Source organism: Penicillium atrosanguineum (genome assembly GCF_028827265.1).
Source record: "Penicillium atrosanguineum strain IBT 20685 chromosome Unknown utg000008l_segment0_segment0, whole genome shotgun sequence".
Classification (NCBI taxonomy): domain Eukaryota; kingdom Fungi; phylum Ascomycota; class Eurotiomycetes; order Eurotiales; family Aspergillaceae; genus Penicillium; species Penicillium atrosanguineum.
In genome coordinates this window covers 1,054,787-1,079,282 of record NW_026623140.1, presented here as the reverse complement: position 1 = coordinate 1,079,282, position 24,496 = coordinate 1,054,787, and the positions used below count along the sequence as shown (strand labels likewise).

Sequence of the window (24,496 nt, the reverse complement as noted above, 5' to 3'; positions counted from 1 at the left end):
CTGTGAACTTGTGGCCACAGAGTGGAAAATGCTGCACTGCGCTGATCTCAAATTACCAATGAAACCACTACCGTTAACGACTCGCCCCAAACCAGCTAGGTTTCGTTCTGAAACATAGACACACTGCAACAAATTCCTGCGCTGCCTCGAGATTTGGACTGTGGTTTTCAAATGGATGGTCACAGTGACGATCCCTCAACATTTAGCATGGTATTGGCAAATTTCAATGCAACAGACATACATAGTAGGTTGTAAATTAGAAAAAGTAATATTTCAATAGTACGGGCATTCAATCATAACTGACGTCATTCTGTGCAGATTACAGAGCTAGCCCAGCTAGGCCGGATATGCACATGGGAGCAAGATTCAGCTAAGCCAGACCGATCTCCTTACAGATGTACTCACAGCAACGGCATCCCAACGCAAGTACTGAGTGCTACCCTGGATCTCGGAGCTGCTGGTTGGAAATACGTAATAGGTTCTACAAGGCTTAGTGTCCGTACCCTTCAACATACTCTCGGCGCTACTCATACAGCTCCCTGACATTTGGGACTTTGAATTGCCAGAAGGTTGCAACCATGTATTTCGAATCAAAGGCGGTAAAGGCCGCGACTGAATATGTACGCTGAATCGCACGAGTTGGTGGCGCGGCTCGATCAATCTCTGCCTGGCGAATCCAGAGCAACCTTCCATACTATTATAAATAATGAACACCCATTGGGTCTGACTGTAATAGGGGGTTCACTAGCTAATTCCAAGCCAAGAGCCGTATCTTAGCGTTATTTCAGCAGTCTATTAGCCACCATGAGTACATAGAGAAGCGGCTAACAGAGTCGAAGATAAAGAATGATGAGTATTTCCTCATATCACACGAAGCAAACTAACATATTTCAGGAGTCGCTCGTCAAATGGTGTAGGAATCGCCAATTCTACGGGACATCGACTGCGAAGGGGTCAAGGGGCCTCTGTCTAAAACTAATGACATAATGCCATTTTGCAGTATTCATTCCCTAATTGGGCCTTAGTCTAGCTTTATTCAACACCGCTTTCTACACCGCTCCATACAGTGTTTTATAACCGATTCCATCCAACTCTATGCATCTCACCCAGTCCATGCCGAGGTCGGTATCGCCAGCTCCTGCGGTATTTCTCCACAGAGGAGCCAACGACGGAGGAGATAGAGGCGGAGGATACAACTGGAGGTAGAGGAGATACACATTGTACGGTCGGAATAGCTTCAATTACAGAGAAATTGCAGTCAGTCACCACAAAAATGGAGATGTATGCATTTTATATGGCGTAAGAAAGCTTCATTTTTCTTACTCTGTCTAAGGCTCGTACCCCTGGTACCTTGCTTACTAAGGACACCCGAGGTCTGTGATAGTAATTCAGGTATCTGTTTTCTGACCGTCCAAAGTCAGGCAAATTCAGGCAGACATGTGTTAAAATATCATTAAGTCATTAAGTCATTAGTTTTAGACAGATGCCGCTATACACATTCGCAGTGATATATATATTATGAGTGAGGACCCGAAAAAATGGAGTGGGTAATGACATTTGGTAGGGGATGTAATATAATTATACATGAACATCATCCAGCAGTATGTCAGGCTGGCTTGCGAAAATAGTGATAGCGGTCGCGAGATTCTTGACCCAGGATCTGGCTGTTTCCAGAGATATGAAAACCCCCGACGCACACAGCATAAGCTGTAACATGGAGTCCTGCGGCGAGGACAAAATCCACAACCCGGATTGCGGGATGAAATATGCCCAGCCAGACGAGGTACACTCAACATCAGGTAATGAGAGAGTGGAAGTCTGCACAACCTTCTGATGTTGAATAATACAGGGAAGATAACTATCCGGCGACCAGTCTGTGCTGGTGCGGACAGTATCCGCGAGATCCACGTAGTCATGCGCAAACGTCGCGGAGCATTGCTTCTGAACGTGCTGCAAAAGATCGAGAGCACTCCACCTTGGCTGCAGCTTCACCCGGGATGGAATTGTATTCAGACAAGGGCCGAGCATCTTCTCGATGCCTACGATGGGCATGCTGCGTCCGGACTCTGTTTGGCCGAGGACGATGTTGTGTTGACGGGGTATGCCGGGTGAAGATCCAGGCTGCAGCGGCCTTGACAATGCTTGCGACGGTCAGGCCCGCCGGGAGACTGGGAAGGGGAATATTCTGTCCAGTGGTAATGCGGGAAGAGTTGGAGACATTACTCGAGATCTGAGGGAAGACAAATATAACCACAAGAGCTGTGAAAGCTCCAAATGGTAATTTGATATTCACCTCATTGTATGGTTGGCGTAACATTAGTACAGTCAACTCTCGTGGACTGCACACCCATGGGCTGCACCCCTTTTTCTAGCGCGCCCCACTAGCTATATGCCAAGCAAAAGATAGCCGACGCACTTTGTATATATTGACTCACTCCACGTATGCACAGACTTCTTGGATTGAAGACAAAGCGGGTGCTCTAGCATCGGCACGGAATGGTATCCTATGGACATGGGGGAATTTCATATCATGATAGAAATGATTTGTTGTAAAAGCATCTTGGTCCTTACACTCAAGCTATTTTCGATCGTATGACAATGTAATTAACACTGCGGCTCTGTGGTAGATTCACACAGCATCTCTTCTTCGGGATATTCCAGCATAAGAGGCATCGTAATTGAAGAAGGCATTTGTGACAAGCGCTGATGGAGAACAGAAAGTCTATCGGATTTGACCCCTCCGACCTGAGACAAAAGATGTTCAATCGTAATGACAGCATCTAAAGGCCCGATGTGGCAAGTCTGGTGGTTGAGGAATTTTGGCATACAAAGCACGACGTCAAGAACGGAGTTTGCGATTTGAAGAAGCTTGATTTCCTGTCAAAAAATCCACTGTCAGTGCCATAACTCTCTATTCGTTTGGGAGAGAAATAGGTGTAGATCACATACCATACCGTACCCATGGCTCCGCATGGACTCAATCGAGACCTGTGAAAGAGATTCCAAATAATCCTTGGCAATGGCAAGCGGGTAGTCAAAAGATAAAGGCTCAATGGAAGTGGATGATGAGAGCATGAAGCGAGAAGCAGAGTATTGCCATAGCAAAGAGCGGACCCAGGCTGATGTGGTGAGAATATCAATAAATTGAATCTCAGATGTGAGGTCGAGTCTGGGCCGGTCCACTTGAATGCGTCGCTGAATGTCTGATATATTGGTTTTCGAGTACATCTCCGATGCCTCGATGGCTTTGCCTGAGGAGGCAGGAAGAACGAGAGGGCGTTGAACGTGGAGGAATAGTTGAACAAGCGCACAAAATCCTGCATAAAGGTCGCCTTGCGATGTATTTCGTTCGATTTCGGGTAGGTTAGGTGTTCTATTCAGAGTAATGGGAAGATCGTGTTGGATGCAAAACGTTCTGCGATTGCGATCAGAATAAGATTCAAATCATTCAGACTTCACTCACCTTTCAGTAACGAAGAGAATCCAGTAGCATCGAAGCTCCATTTGCCACTGCTTGGATCTTGTAGAATCTGACGGTGATGTATGACATAGATGCATCAAGTCCGCGTAGGTGATTGCCTCGCGAAGAGATATGGTAGCGGGCGTAATCTGGTCTCGATTCGCGTAGTACATGTGAAGAAATATGGATGTTACAAGAGCCTGAAGCGATGCCTCTTGATGGTGGTAAGTTTCCAATCGAATACGAAGACACTCCTTCGCGAAATCTTCTGCTGTCACAGAAAGATTGTCAGGACATGGGGCTGGCGTGAGCCATAGGCGTATCTGTGCTAGTGTAGCAGCACACAGCGCTGCTGCTAAAGCATAGGTGGTGGGGTCATTATCGCGAGCTCGTAACTGCGCTTTCATATGTTCGACATCAACGATGGGCCAGATATCATATAGGCGATTCCGAAAGATGTCAAGAACGGTGCAGTAGGTTGTGATAGAAATCCGGGAATTCGAGGCACACAAAGCTACGCTTTGCTCTGCCGCAGCTGCCATTTCAGGTTCCGCTGTCGCACCTCGCTGTATTTCCTCTATCTTCTGATTAGTGCTCGATCGAGGTCCCTTTGGACCTGGTCTTTTTCGGACCCTCAAATATGTACATGTTTGAGATCTGGTCTGACAGGTTTGACATGGACGCTGCCGATCACACCTGACTCTTCGAACGAAACAACCATCGCAGGGGCTGTCCATGATTCTCGGTGATTCTCCGGTGAATATCGACGGAGCCGGGAATTGCAGCGAGAATTAAATCATGGACTACCCATGTCCTCTGCTTTGTGCAGTTCCCCGCCTTCGCCACGTCTATTTGGTGGCGCCCATGCGGGGTGCGCCCCAAAGACCAAGAAGCCACCGTAACATGGGAATACGAGCGACCCCGGCATGGCGCTTGCCGACTGTTCCAGCGAGAATCCCGCCGAACTTGTCTTCTGCGGGGATGGTCTCTCCCAAATCTCGGAATGGAAAAAAAGTCGTGAATTACCCTGACTGCTATATAGCATTCAGCAGATCTGCAACAATCAGGATGGAACATTCCGGACAAGTCAATACCTTTGCGTTTGCCGTCCTAGCAGTCCAGGATGCATCGCTATTGCTTCCCGCACACGCCTGTCGCTAATCCCGAAGCGATCGTGGGCAGTGGCAAGTACCGGTTCACCGTGCTTGCCGACGGTCTTTTGCGTTACGAATGGGCCGAGGATGAGCAATTCGAAGATCGAGCTTCAGTCCTCGCTATCAACCGTCGACTTACTGTCCCCCAGTTCCGAGTCAAACAAGACGAAAATTGCCTCCAAATCATTACAGCTCGATTTCATCTCACATACGATAAACAATTTTTTTCTCCCAATGGACTTAGTGCCGTGATCAAGGGACACTATGGGCCCCACAGCAGCATCTGGCGTTATGGCATGCCGGGTTCAAGTTTGGGCGGCACGACCCGAACACTTGACGAGACCAATGGTCGGATCCCCCTTGAGCCGGGTATTATCTCAAGAGAGGGTTTCGCGACACTGGATGACTCGAAGTCGATGCTTTTTGATGATCGTCAATGGGTAGCAACAAGATCTCCCGGAAACCGTATCGATGGCTACCTGTTTGCCTACGGACACGACTACCGACAAGCAATCCAGGCATTTTACCTTCTTTCGGGGCCCCAGCCTCTTCTTCCTCGATGGGCACTGGGTAACTGGTGGAGTCGATACTATGCCTACACTGCAGAGGAATACCTAGCTTTGATGAGTCGATTCCGCAAAAATGGGATTCCACTGGCCGTCGCGGTTTTGGACATGGATTGGCACATCGTCGATGATGACCGAGTTAAGAAAGCAGGTGTGACCGGCTGGACGGGGTACACATGGAATAAAAAGCTTTTCCCAGACCCAAAGATCTTTCTGGCCGAGCTCCACAACCAGGGTCTACGTATTGCTTTGAATGACCATCCAGCCGACGGAGTTCAGAGCTACGAAGATCCCTACGAAGAGATGGCCGCTGCGCTTAAGCATGACACTTCGATGGGCGATCCTGTCCCCTTTGACATCACCAATCAGGAATTTCTAGATGCCTTCTTCGACGTTCTTCATCGGCGATTTGAGAAAGAAGGTCTTGATCTTTGGTGGGTGGACTGGCAGCAAGGAACACATTCCCGCATTCCGGGGATTGATCCACTTTGGGTCCTGAATCACTTCCACTTCCTTGATAGTGCCCTCGATAACAAGAGACCCCTCACATTTTCCCGATACGCCGGCCCTGGTAGTCACAGATACCCCATTGGTTTCTCGGGAGACACTGTTGTCTCTTGGGATTCGCTTCACTTCCAGCCAGAGTTCACCGCAACTGCGTCAAACATCGGCTACGGATGGTGGAGCCATGATATCGGCGGCCATTTCCATGGCGAAAAGAGCGATGAAATGCTCATTCGTTGGGTGCAATTCGGTGCGTTCTCGCCAGTTTTGCGTTTGCACTCGTCGAACAATATTTTCAGCATCAAAGAACCGTGGAATCTCGACGCCCCATATGACCAGATCATGAAACAATATCTTCAATTTCGGCATCGCCTGCTTCCATATCTCTACACGATGAATTTTCGCGCTGCGGTGGATGGACTCCCTCTTATCCAACCTATGTATTGGGGTTATTCCGAGAGCGATGAGGCCTACAATGTCCCAAACCAATACATTTTCGGGTCAAGCCTCATCGTGGCTCCAATTACCGCTCCGCAAAATCCGAAAACTCGCCGATCTCAGGTCCTCGCATGGCTTCCTCCAGGCAGACATGTGGATATATTCACCGGCGGGGTTTATGATGGAGACCGTCGAATCTGGATTAACAGACGACTGAGCGAATACCCAGTCTTTGCTCCAGAAGGAGCCATATTACCCCTTGATTCAGCGCCAATACTGGAAAATGGTTGTCGAGATTCCGCAATGATCAAACTTCTAGTCGTTGTAGGTGCGGATGGCAGTTTCGAGCTCGTGGAAGATGATGGGTGCGGCCAATACACGGGCCAGATCAATTTTCGTCGCACATGTATCTCGTTCCATCAACAGGCTGGTGAGTTACACATCGGGCCGACGAGTGGCGGGGATGTTTCTCCGCATACCCGCAATTGGAGCGTACAATTTCTTGGGTATTGTTCGGAGCAGATTCAAATAAATGTTGATGGTGAAACCAAGACCGTCATCGGAAAGAAGGTCAATAATGGGCTACTTGTGGACTTGGGGTCCTATCCAGAAAACATCCGAATTTTAGTCACGTTGGAAGCTCATCCTTCGCTAAGTGTGAATCAACCTGCGCCTCAGATTGTCGACTTCTTACGTGATGCCCAGATTGGGTTGGATGTTAAGGACGCCATTCGAGCAATCGTGGAAAGTTCTAAGCCTATCTTGCTGCAGATCGGAGATTTGCACGCCCTTGGGCTAGACGAAGCGCTGCTGAGTCCCATCCTCGAATTTATCTTGGCTGATTCCCGCGTTCTTTCCAGAGAAAGCCAAGATACGGGGTACGTCGTGGTTGACAGGTAAATATTATGGAATATTCAAATAGACAATTTTCTTCGCAATTTGAAAGGCATCCACATATTATAACTCCTTCTTTTCTTTGACTTTAAAGGCACACACATAATAGTCAGGCGTGACCAGGTCCAGATGTGGCCAGGTCCAGATGTTCATTTATGTAGCGAAACTGACAAATCACACTTATGCTAGATTAGAGGTAGTGCTCACTTCGCCGAACTCGACATGGGCAAATTGAGTGGCACCTGTGCCTTTACCATTGAACTCTGTGAGAGCTTCTCCACGGGACATGTCACGGTCGAAGATGGCGCCTACTTTGCAAGCCTGCCGATCGCGGAATACCCACGCAGTTCGACTTTTGTCGAACAGGAAATCCACTTCTTCGAGGGTTTTCTGAGCGGTTTCCTGGTCAAAGTCAATATTGAGGGTTTCTTTAGATTTGCTTGATGGGCACTAACCGGATAGAAAATATATACCACGATAGCCATGGTAAAGCATATGGTCATGAAAATCATGTAGAGTTTCCAGCTAGCAAAGTCAATATTTCAAATAGAAATGAGGTATGTCCAATGACTTACGAAATCTTGTTCATCGCCGTCGGAATGTAGAGAGCAAACCAGAAGTTCTAGTGAGTGTCAGTATCAGGAGACCCCAATATCTGCCTGCTGAACTTACCACAAACCAATTTGTCGCCGATGTCATGGATGTTCCACGTCCACGTGAGCCCGTTGTGAATAGCTCAGGAGGATAAACCCAAGCGACACAAGCCCATGTCAGAGCGAAGGTCATGACATAGACATAAACAAAAGCGATCGTGGCATTTGACGCGGATTGGCTGCTGAAGTGGAAGTTCGTCTTTTGCGTAAGAGGGTTGAATACCGGGCTCCCTAGTTTTCAAGTAAGCCTCAGCCTGAGAGCTTATATTGTTGCTGACTTACCTTTTGTCTTCATGATTGTTCCAATCAACATCATAGAGATGCCCATGCCAACACCGCCAATCACCATCGGTGTCCGGCGGCCCCAGGTATCCATATAAAACATGTTGGGCCAGGTGAAGACATTCAGCACGACACCTTGAATACCGTTGGCCAGTAATGATCCCTTGGTTTCGCTAATACCAGCTTGCTGGAACAAGAAGACCGCGTAGTACATGATTCTACCCTTTGTATCAGCCGATGCTCATATGATTTCAAAGGAACGGGAACATACACATTAATACCAGTTACTTGTTGCCAGAATTGCTAGAGGATTTGTTAGCGCCGAAACTATCACCCCCGGGAATGTAACCTACCACACCGATACCCAGCCATGTTCGACGACGATCCCGTCCAATAAGCATCTCAATATAGCCTGGGGACGAGTTTTGTCTCTCCCACTGAATTTTAGCCTCGATTTCAGCCATCTCTGCCTGAACAAACGGATCGTTGATATCTCCATTTGAATGCATCTGAGCCAGTGCTGTCAATGCTTTCTCATGTTCGTCCCGCTGAGCCAACCAACGGGGCGATTCAGGCATAAACCACATCGTAATGTGAAGTGAGACTGTCGGAATCATTTGAAGACCAAGAGCTAGGCGCCACGATGCGTTGCCAGAAAGGAAACTTGTTCCGTATTGGATCCAGAACGCGACGAGAATACCAAAGTTGATACAACATTGTTGGAGAGAAACGATGCGACCACGGATTCTGTAGATAATCGACTAGGTTAGCCAGTGATATGCCTGCTGTGGTATTTATACTTACTGAGCTGGTGCAATCTCACTCTGGTATAGTGGAACCTGCAAAGCAAAGAATCCCAGCGTTAGTTCGATTTGCTAATTCGTGACCCTCACATGCTTTATTTAGATCTTACCATCATTGCCAGGCACCCGTTGCCCAATCCATTTATCACACGCCCGGCGATAAGTGCAATCACATTATTGGCGGCACAAGAGATGGCAACGCCGATAGTGAAAATGGCGGAACCCAGAAGAATGGTGTTACGACGGCCCAGTCGATCCGCCAAGAATGCGCCGGTGAGCAACGATCCGGCAAAAGAACCTGCCTGGATAGATGCCGTTATTCCGCCTTGGAGGAAGTCTCCAGGATGATTCATATAGGATAGGAATTGTGGCATGACCAGGATACCGCCTAAAAATGGTCAAAGTATGTTCTCCAATAAACCATCTTCCCTCCACTCACTCATCGAGCCGGTATCCTGGCAAGGTCAGTAAGTTGGTCATGCATTCAACACATGTATCAATGCGAACTCACATAGCCAAAGGCCACGCCGCCTGTGCATGGCGCAATGCCGTAAAGGTACATTTTCTGGAGGCATTAGAGATGAACACAATCTCTTATGGTGTTAATGCTTACCCATGAGCCCCGCATTATGATGATAGTAGCGCAATGGTAGCTGCAGAGCTGTGGATTCAAGAGGAACTTCACAGTATATTTATCGCAGCGATGACTTGTCGGGTAATTGCGGCCCCCTCATTGCCTAAGGGAGCTAATGAGCAAATATCCGGGGGCCCAGATCCACTTTCCGCTGAGCTTGTGTTGCTTTGTGCGGGGAAACCACGGCCTCGATGATATGCAGAACTTGAGAATCACGTCTGAGTTAGTCTCAAGGCCAAGGAACAATTGATCATTGAATTCTAACATTTGAATGCTTCTATTGGGTCTAAAATGTGGCTAGCCATCCGATCGCCGCTGATGATTTCTTCAGCTACGTCCTCTTTCCACCATCTTTTTGGCCTGCCAGGGAAAGTAAATTCCCCGAGGCTCTCTGGCTCCATGTAAACACTGTAGCCAGGAGCTTGTGGGTTAATATAGTGTCCTGTCTCGGTTTGAGCGGGGTCAAGGAAATTTTCATTAAGATAATCCACGTACCCCAGGATACTCTTCTGCCCACTCACCACTAGGTATTTGATGGCACCCAGATGCTGAGAACATTCAGGCCATCAAACACCTCCTGAATGAGGGACGGTAGGATCTCGAACTTGTAGACAAGTGGCAAAATAGCCAAGTCTTCATTGATGCATCTAACACGGCAAGCATCGGGTTGTAAAACATCAATGGTCATGGCCTGTATCAACTGCTCCAAGTGCCACGTGGAGAGCTCCTTTTTCTGGTCCTACCCATGGGAGCTGGAAGACGGGCGTGAGATAGCGCCAGGTTGCCGCCCAGTCTTGTACCAACTTCTCTAACTTCCGGCCCACTGTCATTAGAGCATTAGGTCGATTGCACTGCATAAGAAACCCTTGCCGCAGCCGATGATGAATCGGACGTCGTGAGAAGTGAAACCAGTAATCGTCGTCATTTAATCGAAGGCGTTGACAAAAGTATTCCTAGATGCATGTTCAATTCTAATTCCAGAGGTCAAACAACATACCCCATGTTCGAAGTGATTTATCGCGTTTTTGGACACGACGCGATAGGGGATTTGTGGAGAGAGGGTAATGATCTTCATCCCCGCAAGCCAATCATCAATTTCCCGTCGGGTATTAAAATCGGGCAATTCCACTCCGCGCTGCGTGCTTTCCTTAGGTCGTTTTGCAAATCTGCATCCGAGTCAGCCTGTAGTGGGCAGTAGGTAGTGGGCTGTCCGGGATGGCCAAGATGTGCGTAAGTCTGGTCTTGGAGCAGAAAAAAAAATCTTCTTTTTTACTATCTTCTCGTACGTTCGCAGTCTTCCTCACCATGAGACCTTCCCGAGCTACAATGCCTTTGTCGCGTCTGTTACCTCCACTCATACTGGGTGGAGCTGGGTTCTCCCACCAAATTATTTCGAACCCGACCTCCGCGCAAGCACTCCAGGTGCTCAAACGCGCTTTTCAACTCGGACTGCGCGCCATCGACACATCTGCTTATTATCACCCTTCGGAAATGCTACTTGGTGACGCTCTTGCTCATCCAGACATCGCCAGCAACTACACTCGCGATCAATACATCTTGATGACCAAAGTCGGTCGCATCACTGCTACGCAATTTGACTATTCGCCAGCCTGGGTTCGAAACTCAGTCATGCGATCACTTGAACGACTGCGCTCGGAGTATCTTGATGTGGTATTCTGTCACGACGTGGAATTTGTCCCCGAAGAGGAGGTTCTCGAAGCTGTGCGCGTTTTACTTGAGATGGTTGACGAGGGCCATATCAAATATGTTGGAATATCGGGTTATCGCATTGATACCCTCACGCGCATTGCGAGACGCGTTCAAGAAAAATATTCAAGGCCTCTTGATGTAGTGCAGAACTGGGCTCAATTAACTCTGCAGAACGATCGCTTGGTTCAAGAAGGCTTGGCGGCTTTTCGAGAGGCTGGCGTTTCCTGTGTTTGTAGCTCAAGTCCACTTGCGATTGGGCTCTTGCGATCAAATGGCGTCCCGGTAGGTGATCTGGGCGACTTTCACCCAGCGCCTCAAGGGCTGCGATGCGCGGCAAAGGAAGCAGCGGACTATGTTGCTGCACGGGGCGAGTCCCTTGCGGCCTTGGCCTTGAGATATTCGATTCTTCGAGCACAGTCAATATCGGCCTCTAATTTCCGAGTGGCCATTATAACGGGGATTACCTCGGTCGCTGAGCTTGAAGAAAACCTTGATACAGCTCGGCAGGTTCTTCGGGTGACTGGTGGGCAGCGCTGGCTTTGGACTGCAGATGATGCAGCACCAGCGGAACTGGGACAGCCCAAGATAGAGGAATATGAGGCCTTGGTTAAGTCTGTGCAAGATATACTAGGAGTATGGAAAGATTATTGTTTTCCAAGTCCAGGCGATGGATGGGATGTAGCAAGGAAGCGGCCGGTAGATACTAGATTATGAGTGAGAATCGAGAGCGAACAGGAACTGAGATGGAGATAGAAGTGTACCACAATCTTTCATTGAAAAAGAAAATCTCATCAACTTTCTCTCTGTCGAGGACTTTCACTTCGGTAAGGGCCTGTTCATGCACGAAACCTAGCCGCTGCCCCTATGACACCCGAGTCCCTGTCTCCACCTCTCCCCACATCTCCGCCTCCGCATCCTGCATCTTCCTCCTTTTCCAGAATTGTGTCTTGCGAGATGGTGGGCACTCACAAGTCCTATCGCAGTCAGTCGCGTGTGCTACGAGCCTGCGACACATGTACTCACTCCAAGCAACGCTGTGATGGGCAGCATCCGTGGTACGTATCATAAATTGTGCGGTCCGGATTAAAAGCTGACAGCTGCATGAAGCCGTCGATGTGCAGGTATTTGAATTTTGGTTCAACTTTCGGGCGATCCTTCTACTCTAACGATGTGAGTAGAGCGCAAAGAGCCATGCAACTATACCAAAGCTGTTCGCAAGCGTGGTCGACGACCACGCTTGGATGGTAGCAGGGACTTGAGGAGAGCCAGTCAATTTTCCGTCGAGCTTGAATCGCCTCAATTCACAGCCGGTAGTCCAAACGACACTGCTATTTCAAGCAGTGTGTCAGTACAAGGCGGTTCTCATCGATTATCACCAATAGAACTCCCAAACGACCTATCACCTATCAGAAGCTCAACTGGAGCCGAGAGGTTCACGCCTTCAAATCCGTCTTCAGCAAATGTAAGGAATTCATTGAGTGATTTGCTTTCAGGTCCCCTAGGTGGCACCCAGTTGGAGGTGTCCCAAGCAGCGATCATACCGGGCCATGTAAGTGAGCCAAATTGTTGCAATAATCTCCCTAATCGTACCGCTCTTTTAACTATAATTCCCAAGATTTCCGTGGGCACGGAAGGCCCATTCTCATTCCACCCAGGAGTCTTTGATGAAGCTGCCAATGATCAGCCTAAGCAAAGTGTCATCGGGCGGCCGTACCGATGCCTAGACTCGGTGCTACCATATCTACAGAACATTTTGTCGCAAGCCGAGGCATCGGAGATGCTTGAAGTATACTTCAATGAAGATCAAGAGTCTATGTTCAACTCATCGTCACCTTACATGCTAGCTCATGTACTACATCCATCCTCGGTGCTCCATTCAACAGATCCACGCCCGATATCTCCAGCTTTGCTCGCGGTGGTTTTCTTTTGTGTCACCCAAACTGCTGACATGAGGATATTCGATATTCCTGGGGCTCGGGACCGTATGAGCGTAGATCTTTATCGTATCTCATTGGATTTGCTCGAGCGTGAGGACCCAGATAACTATTTTCGAACTTCTGGTAAGTGATCCGAGGGGTTATGGATTCAAATCATTTATGTTTCTAGACGGATGGCAGTTTCACAATCCTCGGCCCTCTAGCGACTTTCCCAGTAACAACTTCCCGTCGGCCTCAGACCGACAAGCTAGTGGAAAGGGTCTACTGCCCAGACAACTCGGCTCGACGGATATCATCTTGGCGGTAGCCATATTGACCCTGGCCGTATCAGGCGGCCATTACAAAGCCGATTGTTTGAAATGGCGAGACAAATTGATTCGCTTAGTTCGAGCCAGTGGGTTGACCATGGAAGACCAAGACATCGATCTTGGTCCTGTATTTTGCGGCCTCTATAACGGCGACTCCACTTTCAAGAGATGGTTCATTGCTAAAGAAGAGCGCCGTCGCCTGTTCTGGCTCGTCTACTGCTTAGACCGACACTTGGCATTGTCTTTTAACATGAATCTCAATTTATCAGAAGGCACATTCTGTGTGCGAACACCCCTACCGGAAAGCTTATGGCAAACACTTCACTCCGCCGACCTCAACTGCCTTCCAAGTTGCCCATTAGGTCCTCCGACGCAGGTGTCAGGAACTGGGTTCTTCGAATACTTTCTCCCCCTTGCTCGAGTCTTGGGACACATCATCGACCTACACCACACTCGCAACCACCCGACTCTAGGAGAATTTGTTTCACAAGATGCAGTTCGTCGGCTCGAAAGCATGGTATCCCAATGCGAACAAGACTTGACAGAACTGGAACTTCGGCCGGGTTTATTTCCCGGGGAATCGTCCGCTAAACTAGCCCTGGTCAAGGCCTACAGCACTTATTTACTGCACGTCTTCTACATCCTGCTTCACGGAAAATGGGATCCGATATCAATGATCGAGGATAACGATGACTGGATCACATCGGAGAGCTTCTTAACCTGTGCTTCTCACGCATTAACTGCGACTGGCGTGGTATCTCAAATACTTGCACTAGACCCAGAGATGGCGTTTATGCCGTATCTCTTTGGCATCTACCTTCTCCAAGGAAGTTTCATCTTGCTTCTTTTTGTAGACCGTATGCCCGAACTGGGTCCGAATCGATCGGTGGAGGAGGTCTGCGAGACTATCATCCGGGCCCATGAAGTGAGCGTCGTCACTTTGGATACCACATTCCAGGTAATATTGAACAGCCTCAAGGGACTTCTAAATACTAATAAGTCTTCTACAGAAAAACTTCCGAAAGGTATTCCGCTCTATGTTGTATGATGCACAGCAGCCTGGGCCTCACTCATGGGATGAACATAAAGCACGCCGAAGAGAACTTCTTTCACTCTATCGCTGGACGCCATTAGCTCATGGACTAGCATATTAATCAAGATTTGGTTACACTCAAAGGGTGTCTGGGCAAAATTATGATATCATTGCGTTCAAGTTATTTGCAGATAAATTAGCAACTTGCTCCTTCTCTTCAGTTCACGACCACACGCCCTTCCATGTTGATCATCCGCATTGGCTTGCTTCGCCCATGAACTGTGGCATCTTGAACAACGCCATTCGTATCCCATGAGAAATCAACACTTCCCCCACCGCGAAGTCGTACTCCACGGACAGAGCCCCCTCCCCATGAGGAAGGGATAGCCGGACCCAAGAGGATAGTATGCACACTCAGATCGCCATGGACTTGAGGCAAATCACGGATCAAGATTGCAGTTACGGCGGCAACCATTCCAAAATTTGCATCGATCTGAAATGGCCCGTCATGCCCAGAATATTGTGAGAAGCCGTTGGCTGCAATATTCTCGCTGATACTAAATCGCAGCTCAAAGTTCGTGCGCTCAGTGTCATTTAGTCTGGCCCAGCATGCCGATCGCCAAACCTTCTCCCAGCCTGCGTTTGCGTCACTGCCCTTTCCGATGCCGCGAGACCATAGCATCGTTGCAACCGCGGATGACACCGTTTGGTTTTGTGCTTCCTCAGCGACGCTGTACCCTGGATACCAGCCAGTCAAGCCGCTCAGATGCCGATGTGTGTCATTCTTGACGTCGATGTCCAGCTTCCATTCTTGGAGCTGCCCCCACGAGCCAACGTGGATTCCCCGATCGAGTCGAGCCAAAGACATCTCAACACTTTGGTAGAATTCCTCATCATCATCACCACTCTCTTCCCGGAACACGAGAACTCGATCCAAGATTTCCCAAACCTGCTGTTGATAGTTTGAGCATCCAAAAGTGGTCGGCCCATGCTCTGGCGAGTTACACGGATTAACAACCCAAGTTCCATCATTGGAATACCTATCCTCCTGGAGCTGGCTTAACCAGAACTGGACCGCGCCCTTTAATATTGAGTAGCCTTGACTCCGATACCAATCCACGTCTCCGGAATAATCCAACCAATCTGGAATCGCAAGAGCCATCCAAGTCCCAGCTAAAGGATAATCGGCCCATGTTGCATCGTTTTTCATCCCGGTGTATCCAAAGATATTAATTTCATCATGAACAACCCACGACCCGTTCTCTGCTCCGTATAGAAGACGCGCAGTTTCTTGGCCGTATGGTACCCACGTTTGCTGCATGTAGTTCCAGACAGCTTGTTGCAGTGACCCGAGTCCGACTTGTGGTGCGGCCCAGTAATTCATTTGTAGATTGATGTTGGCGTGGTAGTCTGCGCCCCATGCTGGGTACTGCGAAGCTGCCCAGCGACCTTGCAGGTTAGCGGGGAGTGAGTTGTCGCGCGATGAGGCTATGAGGAGGTAACGACCGTAGTCTACCAGTAATGATTCTAGGAAGGGGTTTCCTTTGTTGAGATCGTATGTTGAGATTAAGTCGGCTGTTTTGATTGTGCTGGAATTTAAGGAGTCGGGTAGGTCGAGAGAAAAAGTGTTGAAGAGTTTCTGGTAGTCTGTGATGTGGCGCGCTAAGATCTCTTCGTATGACCTAGAGGTAGCGGCAGAGATGGTCTTCTTGACTGAGGTACCAGGGTCATCTCCGCGAAATGAGAATTCAAATTCCTTGTTACCATGTGACATGTCGTAATTTGTTCCGCCTCCAATCAAAATCGATGCACTGTTTGAATTAGACAAGCTGGAAAGTGCGAGAGAATTCCCGTCGCATTTAATAACGCTTGGTTGGAGTGACTGCGCTATTCCGATGAATTTCATCCCTGGTTGCGCTAGTTGACCACTCAACTGCAGCTGACCATCAGCACAGGTGGTTCTTATCAACGATTCATTTAAGAAGCTATTCTGGAAGGTAAATTCAATGTTCGGCAACGTGGACTCCGACGCGATGCGATAAACACAAATGTCATCGGGTCTTGAGCAAAAGATAGAAACATTGAACTGATTCCCTCCACTCAGGAACGAAACATCGTGAACTCCTGTTGTGAGATCTAGACCTCGAAAATAAGAAGAATGGTCATCGAAGCCGTCAATTTTGACTGTAAAATTGGCGAGAGGTGTGTATGATCCGTAAGAAGAGATCGGGCTGAGAAGCGCGTTCACATTGCCTGTCCCATTTTGGAATATCTCATCTCGTATACCGGGCAAGAACTGAGACCGGTCTTGAGCTGGGTTGCCCCCAGAATAGGTTTTGTTTTCGAATGGTCCGCCTGTCCAAAGACTGTCTATGTTGATGTTGATACTTTCGGATCCGGGATTCCCGGCGGGCAGGAGACCCATACGGCCATTACCCAGAGGGTATGCAGTTCTTTCTATCTCCGAAATGTTCACTGGAGAGTTTGACCAGAGCCATTTTGCAGCTGCTAGGTCGCCAAAATCGAGGATGTAGAAAAGTAGAAGGATGATCATTCTGACAGTCTCAATTCCAGATCCGGTCCACAAGTCAACAACGAGTTTGAGTCATTACGTGGCTATTTATTTGGTAGTCAAGCAACTTGCAGAGAGATGCAACCCTAGCTGGTTCATATTTTTACCCGATCTGCAGTAATTTGCTATTTACCCGCGGCGTGTGACATGAAGCCCCGCACTCGTGGTGATGTCGGGAAAAGACAAACCAAGCAGATTCAATGGGTGATACAATGTACTGGCGTTTGCGAAAATTTCCTAGACCTCTTTTTGTTCCATTCCCATAATCTCACTCTATCTGGATGACTTCGATTATGTTTAAAGAGAGTGTCACATCCGCTTATTTAGAACCATCTGTATATAAAATATCCCAAGTCCGGCTACAAGGTAAGTACTAAGCATATTTAAGGCGAAAAACTATTTCCGAGAGGCACTAGTACCCGTGGACGTGGACGACGATTAATTTCAATGATCGAATCAATGTCGACATCAAACCTCGGGACCTTGGAAAGATTTAGACTTAAATTCAAACCCGTCATTATTTGTGGCGTCGTTGGACCCGCGAATTTTTGAAACGGCGCCGTTGTGTGACACCTTCCCTTGAAACTTGTTCTCTGGCTTGTCTTTGTCAACTATATGGGGGCGGACGTTTGTGCACATCTGACCTGAGACCCCTCGGGCATAGGAAACGGGACCGACGTCAAAAGCAGCCTCAATTGCAACTGTAAATTTTCTTTGCTTAAAATTCCGAGCTACTGGCCTGCGCTAAAAGAATAGCCCTGTGGTTTTGGGGCAACTAGCTACGGAGCATTTCCAAAGTGGGAGAAGCCTTGGCCACAACAACTGGTAGCAGGTTGGACTGTCCCTTTTTGACAGTAGCGAATAGCACCGAAACCTGCTCCTTTAGCGGATGACGCCGGAAGGAGCCTCGTTTGTAGCCACTTTTTAGTCGGTGTCTTCCGCCGTTGGTATTCCTGAACCGGGCAGTCCCGCCAAGCTAATTCTCAATGATTCAATGATCTAGAATAACAGAACGCCTGATTTTTTCTTTAAATTAGGCTGGCGATCACCACAAGAGTTCAGATCAAGGAAACAACATTACCAATCGCCCACTCGGTGAGGGGGACTGTGGAGCTGGCCCTGGAGCTGGCCCGAGAGCTGGCCCGAGAGCTGGCCTAAGGGTTCAGGGCTTGGGGCTCAGGCTCGGTGCCTTCAGAGGGCCAAGTTGGTCGAAGCGTCTCCACTTGTCAGATTAAATGGTGGCGCCCCCGGAGCTAGTGTCCTATTTTCATCAAAATGTCTGGCCCGGACCATGGTCGGTCTTCGGATCGGCATTGGAGATACCAATCAGACTTCCCTTCCAAGAGAGTTACATATCGTACATACTGTACGGTAGTGTAAGATTAGCCTAATTCAGAAAGTGGGTAAATTCTCCGCCCGTAGGCGAATAAATCTTGATTTCGACATCCATGTCCGGAAGAAGTGGTATTCGATGGTCTTTCAATTAGGGTCCAACGGGAGCAGCGAGGGGACCGAGTGGAGCCGCCATCCTCGAAATGCTCGGCGTTATAACCGAGGTGACATAGGGGTATTAATTTTAATTTCTCGAAGCGAACTACTATCGCCAAGGCTAGAGAGTCTCTCGTACTGAGAGAATTGAGATGAAAATACAAATACCTGTTGGATGGGAAGAAGAGACAAAAGTTTTCGCTGGATGTGTCCGGAGAAGTCCGCGGCAGCAACCGGCAAAGTCTATGCCGATCGCAATATTATTGTCAAAACCAACTGAGATCAATGGAGTTGGAGGGGACAAGGGGCCAGTAAAATGCGAATGCCGATCGATTCTGAACCTAGACTTCTTAGGTGCTTTAGCCAGACTAAGTCTTGTCAAACACGATCGATCGCTTCGATCTGTGTCTTGTCCCTAGGTTGAATGTCGGATCTGAGGACTACAGATGATTTTAAGGTGCCAGCCGAGTCTATCTATAGTAGTTCCTGACCGCTGACTATAGTCATCAGGAACTGACTCAAATTAACCCTCGAACGTGGCCGATATCCAGGAACATGGCGCGATAAGGTTTTTTTTTTTTTTTCGGTTGGACCCTTCTTCCCGCAGGAACGAGCTCGCCATCATAGACCCCCAATTGGCTCAGATCCGGCGCCAGTTCCCCACTGGTGCCTGCATCTGCCGTGGCTCGAGTGGGTTCCATGTGCGCCGCCGAATCCATGGACATCCTGTTGTTGCTCATTTTCCTTGTTGAGCATCCAGTGGAGTAGGTAGGTCACTGGTCTCTCGGGGCTCTTTTAGGGCTCGATCTCGCTCTCCGATTCTCCTTCCTCGAACACTCATCTTCGACTACGGTCTTTCATTCTTTTCCACGGCTTCTGGTATCTCTCGTTTGACCGGAATCCTCAACCCTCGTTTCTGTCTGCCAATTTGCAGTTATATCACTCTTTTTTAATTTGTGTAATTCTGTTTTGCAGTAATTTCTCACAATGAAGGTTACTTCCGCCGTCGCTCTCGCGTCCATCCTGACTGCTGCTCAAGTGAGTCCTACCGCCTTATACCTCATTCTACCATGCCATTTTACTCACTATAGTAGGCATGGCACGTCAAGGCACCCGCTGCCGTCCAGGCTCGTCACTTTGGCACTTCAATTCCTATTCCTCCCCCTGGAGAGATCACTTCTAGCATCCCTCTGGTCCGCCCTTCCCGGACTCCTGTGGCATCGTCTACTCCCTGTGATGAGGCCACCTCTACTACCACTCAGTCGTCCACCGAGGATTGCTCTACCCAGTCATCTACCTACAGCTCGATCCCGGTCTCTATCCCGACTTCGTCCCCGACTGCGCCTGGCTCTTCGATGCCCATCCCCAGCTCTTCGATTCCCTTCTCTTCGGTCCCGGTCTCTACCCCGGTCTCTTCGCCCATTGGTAGCTCTTCCATTCCTACTTCGTCTCAGACTACTAGCATGGCCTCGTCCATCACTAGCACTCCCCCCTAAGATGACTACCTCCACTATCTACACTACTAGTGAGGTTACCGTCATCAGCTGTGCTTCCACCGTCACCAATTGCCCTGCGGACTCTACTACCGTCGTCACTTCGACTATCCCGGTCACTACCACCGTCTGCCCGGTTACCGAGACCCCGTCGTCCAGCGCTCCTGCTCAGGAGTCGACCGTTACTGACACTACCTACGAGACTACCACCATCTGCCCCGTTACTGAGACCATGACTTCCGGTACCAACACCATGACTACCACCTGGAGCTCTATCTCTACTATGACCGTGACTGGCCCCGCTCCTACTGGCCCTGCTGCCACTGGTGTCACCTCTGCGCCTTCTTCTCCTGTCGCTACTTCCGTTCCCCAGGAGTCGACTGAGACGGATACCACCTACGAGACCACCACCATCTGCCCTGTCACTGAGACCATGACTTCCGGTACCAACACCATGACTACCACCTGGAGCTCTATCTCTACTATGACCGTGACTGGCCCCGCTCCTACTGGCCCTGCTGCCACTGGTGTCACCTCTGCGCCTTCTTCTCCTGTCGCTACTTCCGTTCCCCAGGAGTCGACTGAGACGGATACCACCTACGAGACCACCACCATCTGCCCTGTCACTGAGACCATGACTTCCGGTACCAACACCATGACCACCACTTGGAGCTCTGTTTCCACTATGACCGTTACTGGCCCTGCCCCCGGGGCCACTGAGACCGAGAGCAGCTCCGTCATTATCCCCTCCATGACTGGCCCTGCTACCGAGTCTACCGTTGCTCCCTCTGGTGTTGCTCCCTCTGGTGTTGCTCCTTCCGGTGTTGCTCCCTCCGGTGTTGCTCCCTCCGGTGTTGCTCCCTCCGGTGTTGCTCCCTCCGGCACCTCTCCCGTCAGTAGCACTAGCATCCCCGTTGGCCCCGCCGCCTCTTCCACCATGATCAGCACCAGTCTATCCAATCCCACAACCGCCCCCTCGGCCAGTGCTACCCCCGCTTTCAATGCTGCCTCTCCCTTGACCGTCTCTTCCGGCCTTGGCCTGGCCTCTGTTGCGGTCCTCTTTGCCCTCGTGCTGTAAAGGGATTTCATGACTTGATCTTTTTTTTAATTATTTACGTTTTTTTATATTCTTTCGGTCAAAATTGTTATTCAATTTTGCTTTCATATCTTCTCCGCAGTCCTTGTCCATATACCGCTGCGTGAGAGCGTCGCTCTTGAAGGTAAATGATAATTTTGCCTGTGCGGCAAGTTGTATATTTGAATACTTGTCTTCTGTCATGCGGTAGGCTTCGCGCTATTATTCTCGTTACATAGTTAATTTGAATTGTAATGTTTCCGTTCTACTGATAGTCATTCTTATGTCCCTAAAGTGGTCTCTCCCAATTGATGGTATGTGGTCTGATCAAGCCAATCTCAACGAATTTAATTGAGTTTCGCCGTCCAAAGCTAGGGCCAGTTTCCAATAGCATAGGTAGAAATTTGGGTCGTGGACCGTGGACAACCAGTTTAATAGTCTGTTTGGGTAGATTTCTGAAACTTTCTTTAGCGATAAAGGGGCTTTTAGAATCATTGTTTATGTTATAGGTTAATAGGAGGATGTACACCCCTCCAGGCTTTGTGAAGGTGTCATAGAAGAGACTCATTGTGATGCCGACCTGCTCGCACCTTGGTACAATTATGAGGTTGAGAAAAAGTTGCATCATGATTTACCTTCAAGGATAAAGCGACATCCACCTACAGAACGTGTACATTACGCCTTCCTGAGTTCTTGGGAGAGAGAGAGTGTGTGTGTGTGTTTCTGGTGCCCAGTCTGCATTGTCAGACAGCCATCGAGCCATCCCCATTTCACTATCGAAAAGTCGTCATACCTTTGCCTCAGGGCTCACCACCGGAAGGTATGAATATTGTTCCCGGGGCACTATCTTCATGGCAAAACCAGTTCTGATGTTTGAATCAGCATTCGAAAATCTGCTTCGTTGGGGCCCCCTTCTCAAAAAACAACCCGGCCCGTCGTTGGACCAGTGATATCTCTTCAAACTTTTTATGAATCTCGATAGGTATGATTTATACTCCAGTGCTCATTCGTACTGGTGAATTTTAACGCTGGAAGAAATCTTGTGGGGTATCGGTGCAGCTTGAGTTAAATGCTGAAAACTCATTCACAAGATTCTCATTCGGAACTAGCAAGAAAGGCTTCCCTTGCTTCGATCTTGCTTATCACATACCTCACTGTCAACTACTTTGTGGAGTAGTAGTCTTTTGCTTTCTTTGTTAGGTTTTCATTGCTTAGCTGGTGATATCTTGGCGTCTTTTTGAATCAATCGATGCGTGCGCATTAGTACCGAAAGTAGCGATTTATACGAGCTTCACATTCGCTTAGCCATAAATCACCAATCGTCGGAAGAGCTAGACACTGAGGTATTGAACGACAGGGATCTACGAATCAACTCCTGATCTGGATGATTTCCGAAGCCAATTTCTTGACATGACTCGTAGACTAAATATCACATGAAATAGTTATCTCTCCTACAAGGCTACTTACTTTCAAGTACATCAAAAGCATCACAAATACAAAGCCCCAATACGTTCAACTCCTGTTCACCCTCTGCCATATCCATCATTCCCGGTAAATTTCCATACCGCAAGTACTACCTATTCAAAACGGTAATACATACTCAGGGAGTTAGAACCACCACAGATCTCCCCCGAGTTCCCGGAACACACGGTACCACATCCCGAAGTAAGCGTAGCGCCATTATCAATAGTGTTGCCACAGAAGCATTGGCTTCCATACTCCATACCAGCATAGATATATCCATTGTCTTGGCAGACACCCTGGCACTTCTCAACATTGTTACCCGGAACATTGAATGAATGGGCAAGAGTGCGCTTGAGGGTAGTATCGGAGTAACAACCAATGCTCTGCCAGATAGGTACAACCTGGTACAGGCTAAGAGCGTTCGATCCACCACAGACCTCAGCACTAGCCTGAGGGCATACTGTGTTACAGTTTGACGAATCGATGGAAGCACCAGCGTTCATGATGGCCGTACCGCAGAAGCATTGGGTACCATATTCTATGCCAGCGTAAGTGAAGCCCTTGGCCTCACAGGCGGATTGGCATGCCTCAATGGTGCCTCCGGAAACAGTCAAGGAGGTGTTAAGCGTGCGGGAGAGCGTGTTGTCCGAGTAACAACCCAGGCTCTTCCAAGTCAGGGTGGTCGAGACTCCGCAAGACCCATAATCAGACTGACATCCGTAGCCACAGTAGCCAGTGTCACCGCCACACCAGCCAAACTGGGAGCAGCAGTTGCCGAAGGCGCTGCCTGAGCAGGTGGCCGTGCCGTTGTAGGCTCCGCAAGTACCGGTGGTAGATACTGAGGACCTCGGGAAGAGGGATTGCTATGGGCAGATTGGATCAGTCACCTGGGATACATACATGTGAGGGGGTGGGTCATGGACGTACGCTCATGCTAGTGGGACTGGCGGAGGCCAGGCCCAGTCCGGTAAAGATAAAGGTAAGAATCAACATTTGGATTGCGAAGGCGATATGGAATTGCCACGAAGAGTTCAAAGTTTTTGAATCCCAGCTCTGTTTACGACGGTAGCTTAGCGAGAGTATGCAGTTCCGGGCTATCTCGAGGCTTTAAATAACTATGAAATAAGAGCCTTAGGCTTCTCAGCTATGTTTACTGCCCTTTCAGCCATAAACCCCTGAAAAGAACTTGAGGTCGAAAATGCCGAGAGAGTTCTCAGCTATCAGTTCCACCTCGTAACCGTATTTAGAAGAAAAATGTTTGAAGGAAATTCACGATTGCCTAATTTCATTCAAAGTTTCTAGTGTGGGACGCAGGCCAGCGCCAGGCAAGGAGCAGACTTGTCACAAATTGGCGCCCATGGGTTTCTCCTGCAGCCATATAGGGAACACGGGGTAGAATTTACCTATGATGATGACTTTTGGCGAATTGTCCCAGGAATTGTCAAGCCACGAGGCCAATAGCGTTCTCCATTGAGCGAGGCGAGCTGAAAACGGAGGCAGCGAGCCTTAGAGAACGGCGGGGTATTCTTCCACCGTCGGTGAGTCCGAGATAAGAGACAGGAGTCTAGTGAGCTCGTTTATAATTTCCATGTTACGTATCATTGGGGTGAGGAATTTACGATTGCAGTAGTATGGTTACCTGGTACCATTTTTAGCACGATGATACAAGGGTAGGACCGGACAAGGATAAGAAAGTATTATATACTTATTGTGGCGATGAGTTCGCCGGCAGTTCATTTAATGAAGATGAAGACGAATTATGGCGTAGCGCAATTCTAGCTGTTCTTCCAGCTCATAATCACCGGGTAAGTCACGCGTGGCAACCGTTTTAGTAGAATCTGAATCGTGGCCGAATGTGAATACATGTGGCTGTTTTTGGGCCCCGTTTCTCGCCTAAAATCTGCGTACTTTTGTCTCTAGAGGCTCCAAGATAACAAAGAACAAGGGTTGATAAGTGAGCCAAAAGCAGTATGCACCCCAGGTCAGTGCTGAACAGCCGCTAACTCAGAATAGGGATCGGCGTGTATT

At 48.8% G+C, this 24,496-nt stretch overlaps 10 protein-coding genes across 10 annotated transcripts; 5 read left to right on the top strand and 5 right to left on the bottom strand.

Moving 5' to 3' along the window:
- Window positions 1–1,578: 1,578 nt before the first annotated feature.
- On the bottom strand, window positions 1,579–2,052 carry N7443_009898 (Low-affinity potassium transport protein; the record flags this gene model as incomplete). Its single annotated transcript, XM_056889954.1, has 1 exon — window positions 1,579–2,052. The coding sequence occupies one exon, from the start codon at window positions 2,050–2,052 to the stop codon at window positions 1,579–1,581; it is 474 nt and encodes a 157-aa protein (XP_056736445.1).
- A 552-nt stretch (window positions 2,053–2,604) lies between these two features.
- On the bottom strand, window positions 2,605–4,108 carry N7443_009897 (fungal specific transcription factor domain-containing protein; the record flags this gene model as incomplete). Its single annotated transcript, XM_056889953.1, has 4 exons — window positions 2,605–2,877; window positions 2,950–3,415; window positions 3,464–4,037; window positions 4,093–4,108. The coding sequence occupies 4 exons, from the start codon at window positions 4,106–4,108 to the stop codon at window positions 2,605–2,607; spliced, it is 1,329 nt and encodes a 442-aa protein (XP_056736444.1).
- A 475-nt stretch (window positions 4,109–4,583) lies between these two features.
- Window positions 4,584–7,022, top strand: N7443_009896 (glycoside hydrolase family 31 protein; the record flags this gene model as incomplete). The annotated part of the gene is made up of 1 exon (XM_056889952.1): window positions 4,584–7,022. The coding sequence occupies one exon, from the start codon at window positions 4,584–4,586 to the stop codon at window positions 7,020–7,022; it is 2,439 nt and encodes an 812-aa protein (XP_056736443.1).
- Window positions 7,023–7,196: 174 nt separating this feature from the next.
- Window positions 7,197–9,382, bottom strand: N7443_009895 (sugar porter family MFS transporter; the record flags this gene model as incomplete). The annotated part of the gene is made up of 12 exons (XM_056889951.1): window positions 7,197–7,418; window positions 7,472–7,541; window positions 7,592–7,638; window positions 7,689–7,900; window positions 7,952–8,169; window positions 8,223–8,254; window positions 8,305–8,698; window positions 8,756–8,790; window positions 8,865–9,142; window positions 9,194–9,209; window positions 9,266–9,319; window positions 9,368–9,382. 12 exons carry the CDS (start codon window positions 9,380–9,382, stop codon window positions 7,197–7,199), a joined length of 1,593 nt encoding a protein of 530 aa, XP_056736442.1.
- A 1,311-nt stretch (window positions 9,383–10,693) lies between these two features.
- On the top strand, window positions 10,694–11,812 carry N7443_009894 (Pre-mRNA-splicing factor clf1; the record flags this gene model as incomplete). The annotated part of the gene is made up of 1 exon (XM_056889950.1): window positions 10,694–11,812. One exon carries the CDS (start codon window positions 10,694–10,696, stop codon window positions 11,810–11,812), a length of 1,119 nt encoding a protein of 372 aa, XP_056736441.1.
- Window positions 11,813–13,194: 1,382 nt separating this feature from the next.
- N7443_009893 (fungal specific transcription factor domain-containing protein) lies at window positions 13,195–14,391 on the top strand (the record flags this gene model as incomplete). The annotated part of the gene is made up of 1 exon (XM_056889949.1): window positions 13,195–14,391. One exon carries the CDS (start codon window positions 13,195–13,197, stop codon window positions 14,389–14,391), a length of 1,197 nt encoding a protein of 398 aa, XP_056736440.1.
- A 202-nt stretch (window positions 14,392–14,593) lies between these two features.
- On the bottom strand, window positions 14,594–16,930 carry N7443_009892 (glycoside hydrolase family 95 protein; the record flags this gene model as incomplete). The annotated part of the gene is made up of 1 exon (XM_056889948.1): window positions 14,594–16,930. One exon carries the CDS (start codon window positions 16,928–16,930, stop codon window positions 14,594–14,596), a length of 2,337 nt encoding a protein of 778 aa, XP_056736439.1.
- A 2,493-nt stretch (window positions 16,931–19,423) lies between these two features.
- N7443_009891 (Sugar transporter) lies at window positions 19,424–19,932 on the top strand (the record flags this gene model as incomplete). Its single annotated transcript, XM_056889947.1, has 2 exons — window positions 19,424–19,474; window positions 19,531–19,932. The coding sequence occupies 2 exons, from the start codon at window positions 19,424–19,426 to the stop codon at window positions 19,930–19,932; spliced, it is 453 nt and encodes a 150-aa protein (XP_056736438.1).
- A 1-nt stretch (window position 19,933) lies between these two features.
- Window positions 19,934–21,007, top strand: N7443_009890 (uncharacterized protein; the record flags this gene model as incomplete). Its single annotated transcript, XM_056889946.1, has 1 exon — window positions 19,934–21,007. One exon carries the CDS (start codon window positions 19,934–19,936, stop codon window positions 21,005–21,007), a length of 1,074 nt encoding a protein of 357 aa, XP_056736437.1.
- Window positions 21,008–22,581: 1,574 nt separating this feature from the next.
- On the bottom strand, window positions 22,582–23,461 carry N7443_009889 (uncharacterized protein; the record flags this gene model as incomplete). Its single annotated transcript, XM_056889945.1, has 2 exons — window positions 22,582–23,331; window positions 23,396–23,461. The coding sequence occupies 2 exons, from the start codon at window positions 23,459–23,461 to the stop codon at window positions 22,582–22,584; spliced, it is 816 nt and encodes a 271-aa protein (XP_056736436.1).
- Window positions 23,462–24,496: the final 1,035 nt, after the last annotated feature.